Source organism: Carlito syrichta, unplaced genomic scaffold (assembly GCF_000164805.1).
Source record: "Carlito syrichta isolate Samal-C Ts95f unplaced genomic scaffold, Tarsius_syrichta-2.0.1 Scaffold145269, whole genome shotgun sequence".
In the NCBI taxonomy this organism is placed as follows: Eukaryota; Metazoa; Chordata; class Mammalia; order Primates; family Tarsiidae; genus Carlito; species Carlito syrichta.
The window spans coordinates 202,244-221,054 of record NW_007089365.1 but is presented as its reverse complement, the minus strand read 5'-3'; the positions used below and the strand labels follow the sequence as shown (position 1 = coordinate 221,054).

The following is an 18,811-nucleotide window of genomic DNA, read 5'->3' as shown; positions in this document are numbered from 1 at the left end:
TCGCAGGGGGGCACTCGCGAGAGACGGACAGGAAGAGGGCCAGGGGGGACGCCAGAACCCGGGACCACAGCACGGAAACGGCCCGGGGCTGAGCTGCAGTCAGATCCCGGGATGGAGGGAGCCGGAGAAGAGGAGTGAGGAGGTCGGGGAGGCAGGCCCTGCTGTCCTCCTGCAGGCCGGCAGCCTGCTGGCAGTGCAGGACCAGGCCGCCCAGGAAAGGAGGGGTCAGGAGGTCGGGCAGGGCCTCAGCAGCTCAGACGAGGCTCTCGGAAGAAGGGAGCTGCAGGCGCCTGAGGAGCGCAGGGCGCAGGCCCGGCGCGGGTTGTCCAAAGAGGGCCCAGGCCAGGCCTCTGGAGGGGAAACTGAGTCAGAGCCACGCCGCAGGGCATATGCTAGACGCTTAGAAGCCAAGTTAGGGGTAGGGAGCGAAGATCTTCGGGGGTCTCAGGGACTAAGGGGAGTAGGGGGCTTCAGGGCCTCCCCGTCCAAAGCCGGATTGGCGAGTTAGACGCTTGTAGATCTGAGGTTGGATTGGGGTGGGGTCTCTGGGACGTTGGCTCGCTAAGCAAGGATTGGGGGGATTCAAGTGCTTAGAGATCTGAGTCAGGCCTTGGGTAGGGGGAGTCAGACAATTGGAAAGCCTAGCTGGTTATTTGGGGAGGGGTCTTTGCGCTTTGGCGAAGCGCAAAGCTGCGCCTTTTTGGCTGAAGACCTGAGGCCTCGTGAGGAGAGGCTGCTGTGAAAGGGTGGGCCAGCTGGGCCAGTTCAAGAGAAAGAAAGTGAATCAATCAGGACTATAAGTGGGCGGGGGGCCCCTGAGAGGGGGGTCACAAAGGGTGAGACATGGCCACCAGGCGTTTAACCGACGCTTTCTTGTTGTTGCGGAATAATTCCATCCAAAACCGGCAGCTGTTAGCCGAGCAAGTGAGTAGTCACACCACCTCCAGCCCTCTGCATTCACGTAGCATTGCTGCGGTGAGTCTCCCGGCGGCCTCTCCGACACACGCACCGTGTGCACTGCGGCTCTGCCTGTCTGTCTGTCTCTGTCTGTCTCTCTGTTTAAAAAAAGAAGAATAAGACTAAGAATAAACGGGAAATGCAAGGTCTCTTGGCCAGGGTCAGGGGGCATCTATAACCCTGGATGGGGGAAACCAGTGTTAGGCCCCTACTCCACCTCTGCCTTGCCCTCCCATCTCACTTCCGCAGCCCCTCCTCCCCTCCCACCGTCGGTCGTCACTGCACGACGGGCTGCCTGCAATTTACATATGTTTTTAACACTGAGATTTGGAAGTTCTGGACCTTTCTGAATCCTTTTTGTTTTGTTTTGTTTTGTTTTGTTTTAAGCCGTCTCCATCCCCCAATAGTGAGCCTCAGTTTGGCTCTGATGGCCGGATTGCAGCAAATCCTTGCAAATGAATGACTCCCTTCCCCAGAGGAAGGAGTTGTGATGTTGTTTTGTTTGGGTTTTGTTTTTTTTTTTTTTTTCCGCCTATTTTCTTTTAATGGCTTCGTAGCCCTTTGTGTGGCTGTGTTTCCTATGAATAATTGCTTCACTGTTTTTCCTGGGGGCTCTGTGAGACTGTAAGGTGCTAGGTTCTTCGTTTTCCATTTCCCAGACAGGAAATTAAGCTTTTCTCTCCTTCAAACTTTTTAAAAAGCATGATGTGTATGTGAAAATTAACTCCCAAAAATAGCACTTTAAACAATTATTTTATTAACCAACACCTTTAGTTAACCTAACAGTAGTTTCTTAGGGACGTCCTGGGATAATTACTGGTTTTTGTTTGTTTTTAATGGGGGCTAACTTTCGGAGCCTCAGTTTACTGCTCTAGTTAAATAAGGAGGTGGGTCTGGATGATCTGTGCAAGACTGATTATTAGCTCTGTAATATCTTCAATTGAAAAGTGAAGTTATGAAACTAATTGTAGTGGGGGCTACCTGCTGTGAACAGATTTGGTTTGAATGGAAGCAGCATTGGAGCATGAGGGAATAGTCATTCCAAAACCAGATTCTTGGGAATTATACTTGAAATATACAGTTTTGGAAATCCCACACTTATTTTACCTCTTAGGATGTATATGGCTTTTTTTTTCTTTGTGATTTTATCTAAATGTTTTAGAAAAATTATGCCATGTGTCATGACTATTGACATGCCTACAAAGACAACGTCTGCAAGAACAGTTTTTCCTTTTTGTAAGTCGCAAGTGGAAAATGTCTTTGGCCATTTTACTCATAGAAACGCGATTTAAGCTGTGTGAGCAGTTTCAGGAACAAAAGCATATAAACTCAGGTCAAAAAGCATAGAAAATAGGGACGGAGTGGAAGTGCGTTTGGGTTTTGATTTACTTAAGAATTTGTAGGTTTTCATAGGGATTTTACAAGCTGAAACAAATAGCATTATATTGAACTAAATGTAAAGATATCTGTTAGCACGAAAACGGGATAATTCTAGCACTAATTTTGAAGTGTACTGTAATACGTCAAGAAATAGAGAGCAGAAATTGAATAAATACAATTCCTCAATAGAACTTTAGTTATGTTAAATAACTAAAAAACATGTTCCTTAAATGACTATTTTCTGCTACTTCGTGGGGGAAAAAAACACAATTAAGATTCACATTAATATTTCTGTTGTATCCATTTGTATTAATTGAAAACCGTATTGCTTTCAAATTTTTAATCATACAAGGTTCAACACACCCAGAACCTTTGGGTAATGTGATTTTTTTTTTTTTAAATCATTAAGTCAGACAGTTTAAGAACCTGTTGTCTGAGACGGGAAGCTTTTAACAAGTGCATCTCTGGATCAGACTCTCTTTTAAAATTATTTTCTAAGAAAGACAATTTTTAAAAAAATATATGAGCTAAGTAAAATAATTACAAATGGATAGTGAAAGCGTACAGTTTGGAAAAATAGGTGTCGGGAAATGTAGATATATTTAGCTGACTCTCGGTTTTTAAAAATAGATTTCTAATCCAACTAAAAATACATGTCCATGTAGAACACTAACAAAAATTTTCTATATGTCATACTATTTAAAATGTTGATACTTTTAGTAATGTAACCATTTAGAATCTTTCTCAGATCCTTAAAAGGAATTCTTGTAGTCAATTTAGAATACCTAAACAATAGGTTTTGCAATCTAACAAAAATAGTTTGCCTAAGTTAGAATTTAAAAATAAAACACACATTTATATATTTTAATTGTGTGCATTAAAAACCGCATGGCATGTCATAAATTTCTGAAGTGTTTAGGGGTGAAGTGTTACATCTTTAGGTTGCTTAACAAGTGATTTTACTTAAACGATTCCTACACACACACACACACACACACACACGCACACACACAAATATGGCAAGATGCTAGCATGCTAACTAGAGGTCATAATTTTTTTCAACTTTTTTTGAAAGTTGGAAGAGCATTATAAACATTTTGGAGAAAAAACCATGTCTGACACAATTTTTAAAAACTGTTGAATAACTCATGAGATTTTTTCACTGCAATTTGACTCATTAAAAATTTTAAATCTTGTTTCTGACTTTAAAATTTCAAAACTGCATAGCAAATCAAACAAAACTATATCTGTCAAATTCAAATACGGACTAGGTATTTAGGTGATACTAAGCAACTATTAATTAAACTAATTAATTAAATTTGTTAATTTTACTAGCAATGCCTACTGAAATGTTTAGTAGTGAAGTGTCAGGATATCTTACTTAAGTACTTAAGCCTCCTAGAAATAGAGGAAGCAAATAAGGCAAAATATTATGAATTGTTCTTTCCAGTGATGAATGTATGAAGGGACATTATACTGTTTTACGTACTTTTCTGTATGCTTGAAAATTTTAAAATAGAAACTTAGAAATATATTCGTCATAGTAAAGCAAAACAATTAAAAGAGAAAATCTGTAAATATACATCTAAAACTCAGGCAATTAAGAAGGAAGTAATTAGACCTGAGAGTTTAACTTAATTTTAAAAATCACGACCTGAAATGTTAAGTTTCTAATCAGAAGAAAAAGCTGTAGAGGTTGATCTTGGTATATTTGTCATCCTACAGATAAATCACAACTAAAATAATAGATTTCTTAAAAAATTGTGATCCTGCATGTTGACATCCTTATTTGAGGAAAAAGATGCAGAAATCAATGCAAAGTGGTGTGTATGTGTGTCTCAAAACAAAGCATACCTAAAGCCGTATCATTCAGAAAATTGAAACTCGCGTTTTTTTGCATCTAGTTTGAGGGAAAAAACTAGAGGCTAGTTGTTGTCAGTGGTGGGGTTATTGTATGCACCTGTATGTTCATATAGGTTTGCACAGCATTCAGGCGAAGAGATCACAAATGCATGGGAATTTAAGGAGGACACGCAGTAGCCAAACAAACAGAGTCTTGAGGGCCAGGAGGGACCGAGAGGTCATTTGGTCCATCATCAGCATGTGTGATGACCCCCATCTGCCTGCCTGGCTGGAGCAGGTTCTGAGACAGCGGTAGGAAATTCCAGCAGCAAGTCACTGCACATCTTTTACTACAAAGCATCTCTGCCTGTGTTAGAGTCAGCTGTGTATCTCCTCTCATGTTGTCTCAGTTCTAGTCGCGCCCCTATGGCCCCTGAGAAGCCTTGTCTTTTTCTTCCGTATGATAACCCGCTAGCATTCCCGGCCCAGCATGAAGTTTGTTTCCTATGAATGATTAGTTTTTCTATATCCTTTGTGAAGTTCAGCACCCAGAACTGAACACAATTCTACTTATTTGTGTTCTTGGTTGTGTTGATATTAGTAAAAGTAATTGTCAAAGATGGACTGGGGTTTGATTTTACACTGTCAGCACGATGTAGTTGCTGGCATTTCTCGTCCATTCTGTTTTGGCCTCTGTCTGGGTTGCCCCCTCATTGTGCCTTGGGGCAGCGGGAAATAAAGGCAAGAGCAGTGGACTGTACGTCTGGGAATTGAGAGCTAAGTCCCATTCCGCTGTGGACTCAAAGGTGTCTTTAGGCAAGCTTTTAATCTTTTTGGACATCTTTTGCCTCATTTGTAAATTGAGGGTTTTGAGTTAGGTGATTTCTAGTGGCCCTGTCAGTTCAGTATTTTCTCAAGTTCTGTTTTAATACATTGCTTCTCCTGACCTTTGCTTTAATTTGAACAGGAGAAATCCATAGTCAACAACAGCATGTGGCTATCAACTCAGGGTTACTGACAAAAATCTTTAGAAGTAGACCCAATATTGTACAAGAGTAACTTTGATATTATATCGGCCAAGTGCAGTTTTTAAAGCAGTTATAGGCAGCTGAAATGGATTTATGAAATTAAATAGTAACTCAAAAAAATTGTAAAGTTTTAAAATGAATGAATGAAAAGTAGATGCTGAGTTGTTCTTCTAATCTGATGAAGCTCTTTACAGATTTGGTCTTTTGCAATGGTCTGGTATGGGGGTTGGAGCTATTTTGTTAGTGTTGACTGCCTAATCTACACTGTGCTTTAAAATAATGCATAATCTATAATTGGAAGCTAGAGTTCATTGGTCTTAGATTCGTTTGTAACTAGCACATTATTTTTAATAAAATGAGCTTTAGGAAAAAAAGAAGTTAAGGATTAACTATGGTAAGAAACCCGAGGTCCTTACTCAGTCTTGACTACAATATTAGCTAAGATGTATTGAGAGCTTACTGTGTGCCAGCTCCGGGCTAAGCCCTTTCCATGTGTAAGTTCCGTTCATCTTCACAATGTCCTGTCAGATGGGTGCTGTTGTTTTTCTCCTGATACCACGAGGAAGCAGGTTTTAGAGGAGTTAGGAAACTGACCCCAAGTCATCCACCTAATGGCTCAGGGTCTGTGATGGGTACTCTGGCAAGGCTGGTGTCAGAGCCCTGTGCTCACCTCCTGGGCCTCACTGGTGTTGCCATGTTTCCCAGGACTTGTGCTGCAGATCCTGGAAACTGGAAGGACCTATTGTTTCAACCAAGTTTTTTCCTTGCACTAGGCTGGCATCTTTCCTTATCTCATGTTATAACCTTACATAGTCCATTTTAACCTGCATATTGAAGGTTCCAAATTTTAGTCCAGGCTGAGTCTGTTGGAAAATTAGTTCTCTGTCTTTAGAATCCAAGTATGAAATCACTATATATTTCTCTTTAGATCTATTTGCTTTTCTGCTTTTAAAGATTCCATTTGAGCAGTGAGGCTTACTTTGAGAATAAGGGTACTTTGTTGGATAAAAGTGAAGCAAACTTTTATTTTGGCAGTAATGGAAATAAAGTAAATATCACTATAGCATAGACCTGTATTTCCAATGCATTTTGCTCAACTTTTCCAGACTTCCTGAGTAAACACAGATGGGTTTCCACTTATTTTTCAGTTTTATGTAGAAAGTCCTTTAGACTATAAATTCCACATGCTACTTGGAGTTTTCAGTATTTGCTTGATTGCATGCCATTGGCAGGTCAAAAACCCTGATTTAGACATTATAAAGATTTAGAAGGTGATGATGTGTAGTAACGTGTTTTCATTTGGCTTTATTTTGGTCTTTCCTGATGGTAGTTCTAAATGTTTTAATTCAGGTCTTGACCAAATTTCCTGGTAATCTGGTGGCGAGGAGAGTTTTGAAAGCTTTCTGTTTCTAAGTAGTAAAATAGGGAGGAGTGGTCTTTGGAAAGATGACCTGAATTCAGTTCCTAACGTGGTGTGGCAGTAGCAGCCCATCACAGGGAATTCCTTGAGTTGTTAATACAATTAGAGAAGCTGGAGGCTGGGTGGAAAGCAGCCAGAATGCCTGGGTCTGGCCTCATGCTCCCCATCATGGAGCTCAGTTGCTTCAGGCAAGCAGTTATACATCTTAAAGCTCAGTTTTCTTATTTGTGAGAAAAGAGTTGTTTCTAGCTCTAGGATCCCAATTCTGATTTCACCTCTTAGCAACTAATAATTGTAGAAATCAAAAGATCTAGGTGTGTGTGCTTGGCTACTATACCAAGAAGACAGGCTTATGTGTGGCAGAGGCTTCACCCGAGGTTTGCAGTAGTACTTTGTGCAAATATGAAAAGCCGAGGAGCGGCTGCAGCAAGGGAGGAGGATGAGATCCTGGGGGGCTTGGCCTGGCATCGGGCTTTGTCAATAAAAGACTGCAGTGTTCTCTTGCTGCAAACTTAATTTATTTTCTTTTTAAAGTAAAAAGGTAATTAGATCAGATTTCCATTTGCCACTGTCTTTATTAATATCTTCTACTCTTATGGCAGGGTATGTGTGTGAGCCTAACGCTCTTTTGCTCTCCGAATAAGTGCAGAAGGAGCGAGGAGGATTTCCAGCTTTCTAGATCGTCACTTGATTGAATTTTTATGTGAAGAACTGTTGTTTAATTACAATTTAATTGCTGTCATTGTTTAATAATATTTTTTGGCCCTGATAGGCTAGCTTCATTTGCACTATTAATTTTTAAATAGGAGAGTTATGTTTGTTATTTTCTAAATGTATTGCTAAACATTAAAAAATCAACACAGTTGATTATTGAAATTCAGCACTAATTATTTTAGTGATCAATATGTACAAAAAAAGACCTAGTTGTTTAGATTATCTATCATTAGTAAATGTCTGTTCAGAAGATAGAGTTCCACGTTGATCTAAAAAAGAAATCCTTAGTTCTAAATTGAAACTTAACCCCCGGTGTCATGCTTCTCCCTTTCTACTTCCCTTTAAAACAACAACAACAACAGACTCTTCTTATCTTTTGTTTTGTCTTGTTTGCTTGCTTTTATAAGTAACAGTGTGCTTTCTAGCTAATACTAATACATACCAAGCAAATGGTAAGAGTTTTTCTTTTATTTTGCCACCTGTGTCTCTCTCTGGGAAAGAGTGGATTCTCAGCTCTCGCATTACCAGGGCTGAAGCCGTGTCTGTGGGATTTAATTTGCAGACCTTACATATGTGGCCACTCACATGTGATCTGAATACCGCTGTGGGCAATATTTGTGGGTTGTTCGTTTTTACTTTATTTTAATTTTTTTGTACATTTGCAAGGCTGGGCTACATGTTAAAATATACATTGATTTGACATGGCAAAGATGCATTTTAGCTTTGCTGTCTTATTTTATCTTCCTAAGGAAAATTTAGAATGTGGTATTATATGTGATATTTGGTGTTTATGAAACAGATTAACAGTGTATTTTTGTGAAATGAAACCAAGTGTGTGTTCTCTGTTTGTAATGCATTTTAATATTTACAGTTATTTACTGTTTTTTCTGGTTTCCAAAACAACCACAGTAAATAAAAATAAAAATGTATATTGATGTAGCTTATTTTTAAGAAGAAAGAATCAAGAGGAGGACTTTAAAAAATGCCTTTATTTTTAGTCAGCTTAGAGTTGCTCAAAATCTCAGTGTTCTCTCAACTGACCATGCCTTGTCTGTCTGTCCCATGCTTCTTTTTGCTATCCCTAACTGGATGGGACTGATGGAAACAACATGTCTCTTCAGGAGCTGGATGAGGTATTGTGTTTTGAATATTTTTGTATGTTTTAGTCTGTAAGAATACCTGATTCTTTTAGTCTGTAAGAATACCTGATTCTTCTGAAGTCTTTGCTCATATATAAAATGCTAACAGGGCTTATAAATATTTTAGCCTTTATTTTGATTGCTTTATAATTGTGTTTAACAATTCAATACTTATAACTTGTTTAATATATTTTCACATCACATGAACTGATAATTTAGAAAAGGGTTTTGGAACATTGTATATTACTCTTAGGAAAGTGTCTCAACTTTGGAAGCAGTAGAGGTTGAATATTTCCTTGAACTTGAAGTAAACCAGATTGTTTTGGGGATTATGTCTGTAGCTTCCTGATTTCTGAAGATGAGTGTTGCACTTGCTTAGGTAGACTGTAGGCCAAGGTATCTGTGAAGGCCCCAAGTAAGCAGGACTGATGCCCGGAGAGTCCTCCTGGTCATTCGTGTCTGGGATAAGTGACACCGCCTGTGCTTCTGGAGCTGATATTCACATGGGTCTGTCCTAGCAGTGTGCTTTTGGCCTTTTCATTACTTGGTAGCATCTCGCCCACAGGGTCTAGAGTGTATGTATTCAAAGCACTTGATTTTAGTAGCCTTAGTAAAAGGACTGAGGAAAAATGAGATTAAACTGCTGTTAGTGTTTGTGTCTATTATTAGTTTCAGCAATAAGGGATAAAAGTGTCTATTATCAGTTTCAGCAACAAGGGATAAAAATATTTTTCCTGAGTGTAGTCCTTTTGAATAGAGTCATGGAGGGGGGAGTTTTTTTGTTTATTTTAATTTAGAAGGGTGAATAGTAAAGTGGGAGTAGGATGACAGTGGGGTCCTAACTAGTAGATTAAGGTCTACCTGTGCATTCTAAAACCCTTAACTAGTTGATAGTTGATAGTTAGACTGAGCACAACTGAAATAGCCTTCATTGGAAACTGTTTAAATTAGTGATCGAGCATCCCTGAGACTCTTGCATTTGGAGAGTAAAGCCCATCTCTGAAGCCACCATAGAATGGGCTCCCAGACACACCACTAGGAAGGAGGGAAGCTAAATGCAAAGCAGCATGGATTATGGGATTTCTATTATTCCCCTCCTTTTCTTTTTAGTTTTAGAACAGAGTTTATTAGCAAGAAGAAGAGAAGGAGAAAGGAAGATTCATGGCAGAAAGACCTGCTATGGGCAAGTTTGTCAAAAAAGAAAAACTGCCCTTTTTTAAAATTTAAAGATAATTCACATGTATGCTTCTGTGTTTCAGAAAAGATATACAAGAAACTGTTAACAGTGGATACCACCCAAGAAAAGTCTGGGGTAGAAAAGAAACCTCCTTTCCATTGAAGATCCTTTCTTGGGGTGGATATATTTTTTTTAAACCATGTGTGTCTATTACTTTGTCACTAAAAAACAATTCATATTTAAAAACAAACCCTTGCTGGAAGCTCAAGGAACCAGGTGTGATGGTCATTCCCACACCAGGTTTCCTGTCCCATTCGGGAACCTTGGTGCTAGCACCCAGCTGGACCCTGGAGAGGCGAGTATCTCTGGGGTACAGTGGCCATGGATGGTTTTGCTGATCCAACTTTTAAATGGCACAGGGGCTGAGAGCAGGCACTGTGGGATCAGACGAGAGGTTGGAGTGGAGGCTGCTGCTTACTAAGCAGTGTGGAAAGATGGAACTGATGACCCCAAAGGGAAGTGTAGGGGGAATAACACATAACAGACCCGTTGGAGTTGAAGAAGCAGTGAGTGGTTTTCCAAGGAGAAACCCCTAGTGATCCTGATGACTTTTAGGGGTCTGCTATCTGAACTGTTTCCCATCTTCCCTGTGCTTTTCTGGCAGCATGTTCCAGAAACTGGCTGTGTGCTGTGTGAACTTGGCAGGCCCCTTTGCTTTTCTTATGCTCAGCCTTCGAGGGCTTAGATGGGGGTCACGCTTTGAGATCGGAGACCCTGCAGGAGAGCCACCTTCTGCCCACAGCCCCTCACATGCTGTGGGGGTCAGGCTGCTCCCCACGCTCACAGCCACCTTGTTCCCTTGCACGTTTCTCTCGCCTCTTTTCCTTTTTTGTCCAGCCCCATGATGTTTTTCATGCAGTATAGCTTCCGGAATTGTACAGAACACACTTTAGTTTCATCATTCATTCATTCCACCCTTGTGTTGTTGGCTCATTCAGCAGACTGTAACTGTATGTTCATCACTTGAGGTGCTGGCTGCCAACTAGGAGCTGGGATGCCGTTGGTGTCCAGAGTCCTTCCCAAGGCTGGAGTCGGCTCTGAATTAGTGTCTTCTCGGAACAGAGTGTCTCCCGGCCCTGGAGTGGATTAGGTGGCTGCCACCCCTCTGTAGGTGAGGCCTGAGCAAACATCCCCAATGCACATCTCTTGGGCCTCCCAAAGTCAAGACACCTGATGGCTCCTGCTCACTCAGGGGCGTCCTGCAGGCTGTCTGTCCCTGTTCATTTGTCATTCTCCTACTCAGATCCAGCAGCCTGGGGATGCCACTCTGCATTCCTCTTAGAAGATGCTAAGTGAGGGACTCCTCTCACTAGGGAAGGATCTGACCTCTCCTTGGGCCTCTGCCTTTAATCTGCTTCTCCTCTTAGGGCAAAATAATCTCCCAAGTTTGAGAGTTTTAAAATTCAAAATAGGAACTATCAAACAATTACAAGATGTAAATGTCAAGCTCCCAAACCACACAGGCTAGGAAGGGCATTTGGGAGAGCCTAGCCTGGCATACAGCCTGGGGAAGGCCTTTAAGCCAGGCTGGACCTCAGTTCCTGTTTGTAAAAGAATTGTTGGGACTGAGAGAGTCCAAACCAGGAGAAGTGCTTAGGACAGTATTGGCAGAAGACAGGTGATATGTGTTGCTTCTTCCCTTTTTTCCCAAGTGTTTATTTATTAGTTAAGGAAAAAAAGGAAAATTAGTGAAACCTACAGCATCAGGGTAGTGTGATTCTCAGGTTTTGTATTTGTATATTTTTTGTACAGTTTAAAAAGTATTTGACTATTAATTTTATGATTAGAAAAGGTAATTATTTTTTAAATTTGTCACAGGTTTAAAATAATTCAGTGCTGACTTCCCCCCTCCCCCAGTTCTCTTTTATCCACATGTTTATTCACTCCTCCAATAAGCCGAGGTTCCCTAAGCCTAATTGTCTATTAACGAAGCTGCGGCTCTCCTGAGCCCAGTGGGTCGTGCGTGTGGTCTAACTTCATCATATGCGCTCCCAGAGGCTCACATGGAAGCAAGAGTTGCCAGGCTGTTATTTTCAACATCCCTTCTGGGTTTTTAAAATGTTCATTGCCACAGACAGTCCAGAATTGTCAGTATTGTTCTCATTACCAATGCGTTATGGCTAAACTTAGTTTATTTTTTTAGAAGGGTAGGAGGTGTATCTGACTTTTCCAGTCTCAGTAGAGGCTTTGCTGTTTCCTTACTCATGTACTACACTCAGTCAGCCTTCACTCAGGCAGGGTTTTGTAAGAGCAGGAAGGCTGCCTATTTGGAACAGCAAGATTTGTGTGAGAGAGAGGGAGGGAATGAGAGAATGTGTTCCTTCCATAGATCAAGAACTTGTCCATACTGTCTGGTATTCTTTAAGGGACAAGTGTCAGTGTCTAAAGTGAATCAAGGGCAGAAAATAACTGTAGTGAGACTGGCAAGAGAGCCGTCTGAGTATGTGTTTTGAGGATCTGTTCAAATTATTCTGCATTTTCCTCAGGAGTGGTGTCTCTGGGTTAGGTTAGTAGACCCCATAGTTCTTAGGGGATGGGAGTACAAACCAAAGAGACAAGAATCCTTAATTCTCATAAGTACAATTTTTATTTAAAATTTTAATTTATTTTTTACTTCAGATGCACAAATTCATTTTTAAAAAACTTCAATAATCAGCATCATATATTTGGAGGGGAACCGAGTTGAAATTCAGCAAGGATAAGTAAGGAGAATTAGAAATCTGACTGTTTCTTTGAGGTCTGTATGGACTAGGATGGCAGCTTGGAAAGTGGTATATACACTGGCTCTTCACCAAATAAGAAATGTGCTTTTACATGGGAAGCGAGGTTGCTAAAGTTGCAAGGTGATTATTTTGCACTTAAAATGTTTTTTAAATCTTCACGTTTGTTCTAACTTCAGATAGTTGACATTTATCTTCAGTTATGTTTTCTTTTCGAAAGCGTAGTCTTTTTTTTTTTAACAGCGTGTACTGAGGCACACATCATGGATCCATGCCACTGGAAGAAACCACCCATTTCTTCTCAGTAGGATAGCATTTCTTTATCATGATGAACTATAGCTATAGACTATATTGTAAAGAAGACAAGTTATTTGCTGCTTACAGTTTGCATCCCCAAAGAATCAGCTGTTCTGTCTTATTGGCAAAATCCTCGTGCCGCATGTAGGCAGCTGGAGCTGGCTGTGTGGACTGGTGTCTGTGCCCTTCGTGTGGGGGTCTCCTCGTTAGCAAGCTACCTTAGGACTCTTAAGATAAGCGAGGATGTTCTCCCCAGTTTTGTTTTCATCTAATTTGGCAGGAACACATTTATTGTGTAGGATTAAGTACTGCTTCAAAGAATTGAATCCATTTCAACTGGTTTTCATATGTGGTTTATAATTTCTTATTTGTTTTGGATAAAAGTGATACTAATCACAATGCAGGGAAATTTAGATAGAGAGATACTATCTGTCTATGTATCTTTTTAGTTCAATGTGTTTTAGTAAACAGTGAAAACAGTACAAAAGAAGATCATGAGTTTAAGCATGAAAATCAATAAATAAAATAAATTATTATTACTGCTCTATTGAAATATAATATAGTAATAAAATATGGTAGATCAGATAATAAACTGGCATAGGGGAAAGCCTGTGACCCATGAAGAGGTGCCTTAGCAATTTAGGTTTTGCTTGGTGTAAACAGTTGGAGTTCAAGTTCTCGCCCAGCAATGACTGTGTCCATACCTGCTGTATAGCGGGCAGGATTTTGGGAGCTGGTGTGTGTTTATTCCTCTGCATAGTCAGTGTGTGCTCCATGAAGTTGTGTACCTCTTGGTGACTCTGGAGTAGGGGTGTTGAGAGGAATAAGCAAGTTGGCCTGGGATTGCCTGGGGACAGGCCCCTGCTGTGGGCCTGTGAGGAATGGGCATACCTCCTGTCTGTCCACAGGTGGCCACTGAGAGAGGACGGCTTTTCCTAACAGGTATGTGCTTGCTCAGAGCCTGTCCCGTGGTCCCTGGTGCAGTTGGTAGGAAATGAATCAAAGTACTATGTTTTATTGTTTTAATCTGATGGCGTGTTGTCCTGATTCATTTTCTTAGCAAATTGCAGTTATATTTCATGGACCTGCCAGAGTGATTGGCAGCTTCTAGGGTGGAAGGGGCTTCTGGAATCAGCTGGCCCAGGTTTTAATCTGTCACATAATCACTCAATGACCTTGGGCAAGCTACTTAACTTTTCTGAGTTTCAATTTCCATATTTATAGGTTGGAAGAATAATTCCTAGTTCACTTAGTTTTTGTGAGGATTAAGATAATAAAAAGAATGTACAGTTTCTATTAGTGAGCTCTTAAAACCAAACATAAGGTAGTGGTAGTCGAGAATTGCCACTTCACGGTCTCTGGGTCCCAGACAGTATGGGTTTGGATGACACCTCATTTGTGTAAGAACTGAGATGACACTGGGCCTGCGGCATCCATGTGGTGGTCGAACACCGGTGAACTTAGTCACAGCTCCCAGACGCCCTGGGAGCAGTTAACAGGCCATGGTCCTCCCATAAGATGTGCTCCTGAGTGGATGTATGTGCAGTGCCGAAGCCACACTGGGCACAGGAGGGTCACGAAGATACCAGTTTGTTCTTAGGAATTTTACTTAAACTCTGTTCAGAATTTAGGAACCATTGCTTGAAGAGTTCTTTTGATCCAGGTTTTTCCTTATGTGATGGTCTTTCCCCTTCATCTATAGATTTTTAAATTTTGTTTCTTTTATTGTTAAAAAAGCAGAATATTTACTGAGTGAATGAAAAAATAAATTTAGATAAATGCAGGGAAGAGGCAAGAAAATAATATGAATTCTTCACCCAATTCTAATGTGTGATTTAGAAAATTTGCAAAGTATTATCTATAAAGGACGTTTATAGACTATTTTCCATTATATTTTGGTGATCATTTGGATCTTTTGAAACTGACATTGAAACATTCTGAGCTCCGGAGGGTAATTCAGGAGGCTTTCAACTGCTCAGGCCTCCCGGCAAGACGACAGCTTAACACTGCCAAACTGTGATTTCGCTCCCATCTTAAACGCTTCCTGCAGCAGCATCCTATACAGTTAAAATAAACAAGAACCGTCAATATCATTTCAAAATAAAGGAAAGTGTTGCCTGTGGACATTTAACTGAAGAAAAGAAATGACCGTGTAAGATTGCATTGAGATTTTAAGGATTGCTTTTGTCAAATGATAGATAGTTTGCTAACCATTTTAGGCAGTTTCACACATTTTTAACACATGGTTAATGACCATGTGTTGGGGATAACTGGTCAGCACTATTTCCACAATAAGTGTGTATAAGGAAAACTTGCTACTGCTGGGAATTCTGTAGTAGTTCCGTTCACAGACTGGTTTTGTTTTATTGACTTGTATCTGATCACGTTAATTGTTGAGGTTCGTGCTGTTCTATCATAGTCCTAGTACTAAGAGGTCTTTCTTTTAAGGATCTTCTGTTGACTTTTTCATTACATTTCTATAGCCAGATCAAGTCAAATTCATGTTCTCAAGTATGCCCAAGGAAATTAAGAACTGGTGCATGAAAAGATAGGAAAACAATTCCAAATCCTAGCAGTATCAAAAGCAAGTTTAAAATACAGGCAAGTGCATTTACTCCTACATTTCTCTATCTTTTCAGGGAGCAACATTTAAAAGGGAGTAAGAGTATGCTGACTTACATTGAATTTGAATCATTTTTTCATGTCCCTTTATTTCCCTGTAGCTTGCCGATGACCGCATGGCACTGGTGTCAGGCATCAGCTTAGACCCAGAAGCAGCAATTGGTGTGACAAAGCGGTCACCTCCTAAGTGGGTGGACGGAGTGGATGAAGTAAGTGGATGTTCGTTTCACGCTGCCTTATTTAAGTAAATGTGAAAACAGATTTTAAGAATGTCCATATAAACTAATTTAACTACACTTGAATATATGTTTCTAGAAATACTTTGGCTTTATGTTAAGTTGTCTGAATGTGTTAATAATTTTGACTTTAGTTTTAACAATGGTGGTAACTACCTGAATTACAGAAAGAAATTGAAAAACCATACAACGAGGAAGAATGGTATTTGATATTCTGGTAACGTGAATTAAAAGTTGCTCACGTATCAGCAAGCCGACAAGTTGGCTGAAGACGGAATTCTGTGTTCTGAGTGTAGCTAATTGCCTTGGAGGCAGACAGATACCTGCCAGGCCTCAGTGGAGTTCTGGTGACTTCATTTGTTTAGATACAGTACGATGTTGGCCGGATTAAACAGAAGATGAAAGAATTAGCCAGCCTGCATGACAAGCATTTAAACAGACCCACTCTGGATGACAGCAGTGAGGAGGAGCATGCCATTGAAATAACCACCCAAGAGATCACGCAGGTGAGGATGTGCACGTGTCCTGGGGGGAGCTGCTGGGCCTCTCCCACATCCTCAAAAGCTGACAGGTCAGTTTCCTAGAGTTCACTTCCGGCCTGAAGCTCTCACAGGGAGTTCAAGAGGCCCCTAGTTCCCCCGAATATCCCCTTAGGTGCCTATGATGTCTTGGAGGTGTGAGACTGTTTTTCAATTGTTGGTAGATACTACTGTGGACTGATTAGATAAAAATTAAATTTAGAGCATTACTAAGCTCAATCATTTGATTTAAAAGTGTATAATTTCTACTGCATGCTAAAAAAAAATGTACTATAGTCCTCATAATTGAAAAGAAACTTAGTATCCTAGAAAAATTTCTTGTAAAATATTAAACTTGACTAATTTTTAAATACTAAGACAAGTGTTTATTTAAACTTTGTGTTTAAATTTTTAATTTGTTTAAGTCTCCTGGGTGCTAATTATCAGAGGAGTGTGGTGCTTTGGGAAAAGCCCTGGCATATTGGAATGAACCCTGGTTATTAGCAATGTAACAGTGGCACCATTCTCATTTACTCCCTCAGACTCTAGCCTTCTCATCTGGAAAATGGTAATAGTAATAATAATAGTACCTTTCTCTTAAGATGCTTGTCGTGATTAAATAAGAAGAACATATAGCGATATACGATAATACAGATAAAGCATCCCTAATTCAAAAATATGAAATCCATAACACTCCAAAACTTGAAACTTTTTGAGCACTATGTCACACTTAAAGGAAATGCTCACTGGAGAATTTTGGAGTTTAGATATTTGGGCTGGGGTTGCTCAACTGATGTGTATTCTGTGAATATTCCAAAATCTGAAATCGGAAACACTTCCGGTCTCAAGCATTTCAGACAAGAGATACTCAGCCAGTATAGCCTGATCTGTGTGCAGTACTGGCACACAGCAAGCACTTGACAGTGGGAGCTGAAATCTGGTCATGCCTTTGTTTGTGTGTGTGTGTGTGTGTGTGTGTGTGTGTGTGTGTGTGTGTGTGAAGCTCAACATCTCCAAGCCAGCCTGTGTGAACCTCGGGCTTGGGGTGGTGGAAGGGGGTCCCCCCAGGCATGCCCTGAGCCTCGCCTGTTCTCCAGCTCTTCCACAGGTGCCAGCGTGCCGTGCAGGCCCTGCCGAGCCGTGCCCGGGCCTGCTCCACGCAGGAGGGGCGGCTGCTGGGCAATGTGGTGGCCTCCCTGGCACAGGCCCTGCAGGAGCTCTCCACCAGCTTCCGGCACGCACAGTCGGGCTACCTCAAACGTGAGTGCGCCCGGGCCTGGTGAAGGGATTGAGTAAGCAAAGCACCTTCTGTTTTCTTTGCTTCTTTTTTGCAAATGTTTTCCATTTAGCCCCATACCTGTCATGGTAGTTTCTGCACACAGGCACACCTTGCACAGTGGAAGGAGGCCTCCTCCCCATAGGAATCCAGGCCTGGGAGGAAAGCCCAGCTGGGGTGCTGGGGAGGGTACCAGAGAGCTCACATCTAAGAAACTGATGTCAAGCTGAAAGCATTTGAAAGTCAGTCTAGCACACTGTACAATCTGTTGTTTTCTAGATGTTAGGGTCTTGGGGTTCACTCCTAAATAGGCAAAGCAGTTGTCACACAAAGTTATGTGCATAACAACACGAGTGCTGAGAGTATGGGAGAACTTCCTGAGAGTGGGGAACTCCCACACTTCCTCTGATGGCACCACTGAGTTATTCCACAGACCTTTACTTCCCAAGTAGTACAAAGCCAAGTTTCAGCTCTATCCGTGTTCTCATTACCCTGTAAACTAGGTTTTTCTTTGTTGCCATTGTAGTCAGTAAAGTCCCCATATTCTCCAAAAAAGCCTCAGTTCTCCCTTGCTCTGACAATGGGCATATTTGTATTTTAATTTTATTACTTCTAAAATTTGATTAGGGGCATTTGGAATTCTTACCAGAGATGCTTCTAGAAAGAAACATTGATTTTTAAAAAATATAGCAGCAGTTAGATGAAATGTTTCTGCTTCGCTTGGAGATTCTCAGATGGCTATGTCATTCTTGTCTTGGATCAAGTGAATCGTGCACATTTCCAGCGAGACTTTGTCTTGAATGATCCCAAATGCCTGCATGTTGTTGTTGGCTTGGAACCCTTTCCTTTACTGCCCCCCACCCATCTTACAGACAGGCTTCTCTGTAGCTGCCAAGATTGTGTCCATTTGGCTGCTGAGTTTTACTCTAGATTTCCTCTTTTTAATGGTAAAACAATAACCAGGATGGTTTACATGTCCAAGTAAAGTGAATTCCTATTTACGATAGGTATGAAGAACCGAGAAGAAAGATCCCAGCATTTTTTTGATACGTCAGTACCACTAATGGATGATGGAGATGACAATGCACTTTATGACCGGGTATGTGAAGGGGCTGCAGACTGCTGGGCACTCGAGTTCCATTCTGTGTTCTTCTCTCCTACACCTCGACTTCTCTCACATCTATGAACTAGCACTGTGGACTTGTGTGTCCACCAAGTAGTTTTTGCAGCAGGTAGAGCAGCCATACTACTACTTTCTTTCTAAAGGCCACAGGGAGACCTTGTAATTTGCTTCCCAGAACTTCAGGAAAGTAGTGTGCACCCTGCTTTCTTGGGAAAAGCCCAGAGAAGTGCCGGGCCGCCCTGTGAGTTGCTCCCCCGCCCTTGCCCAGCACAGATGTGGCTTCTCCTGTGTTCCCTGCTGTG

General features: G+C 41.1%; 1 protein-coding gene across 5 annotated transcripts in view; it reads left to right on the top strand.

The window, feature by feature from the left end:
* The first annotated feature begins 547 nt into the window (after positions 1–547).
* The window catches only part of STX16 (syntaxin 16), a 56,589-nt gene continuing 38,325 nt past the window's right edge, over positions 548–18,811 (top strand). For 2 of the 5 annotated variants that reach the window (XM_008050375.2, XM_008050387.2), the window contains exons 1-6: positions 798–975; positions 8,463–8,474; positions 15,458–15,565; positions 15,958–16,098; positions 17,208–17,370; positions 18,394–18,485. In XM_008050375.2, coding sequence (XP_008048566.1) covers positions 844–975; positions 8,463–8,474; positions 15,458–15,565; positions 15,958–16,098; positions 17,208–17,370; positions 18,394–18,485 — 648 coding nt within the window. In that variant the 5' untranslated portion in view covers positions 798–843. Of the gene's footprint in view, positions 976–8,462; positions 8,475–15,457; positions 15,566–15,957; positions 16,099–17,207; positions 17,371–18,393; positions 18,486–18,811 lie in introns of all 5 variants that reach the window. The other 3 variants (XM_008050388.2, XM_008050389.2, XM_021708738.1) reach the window with 3 other exon arrangements.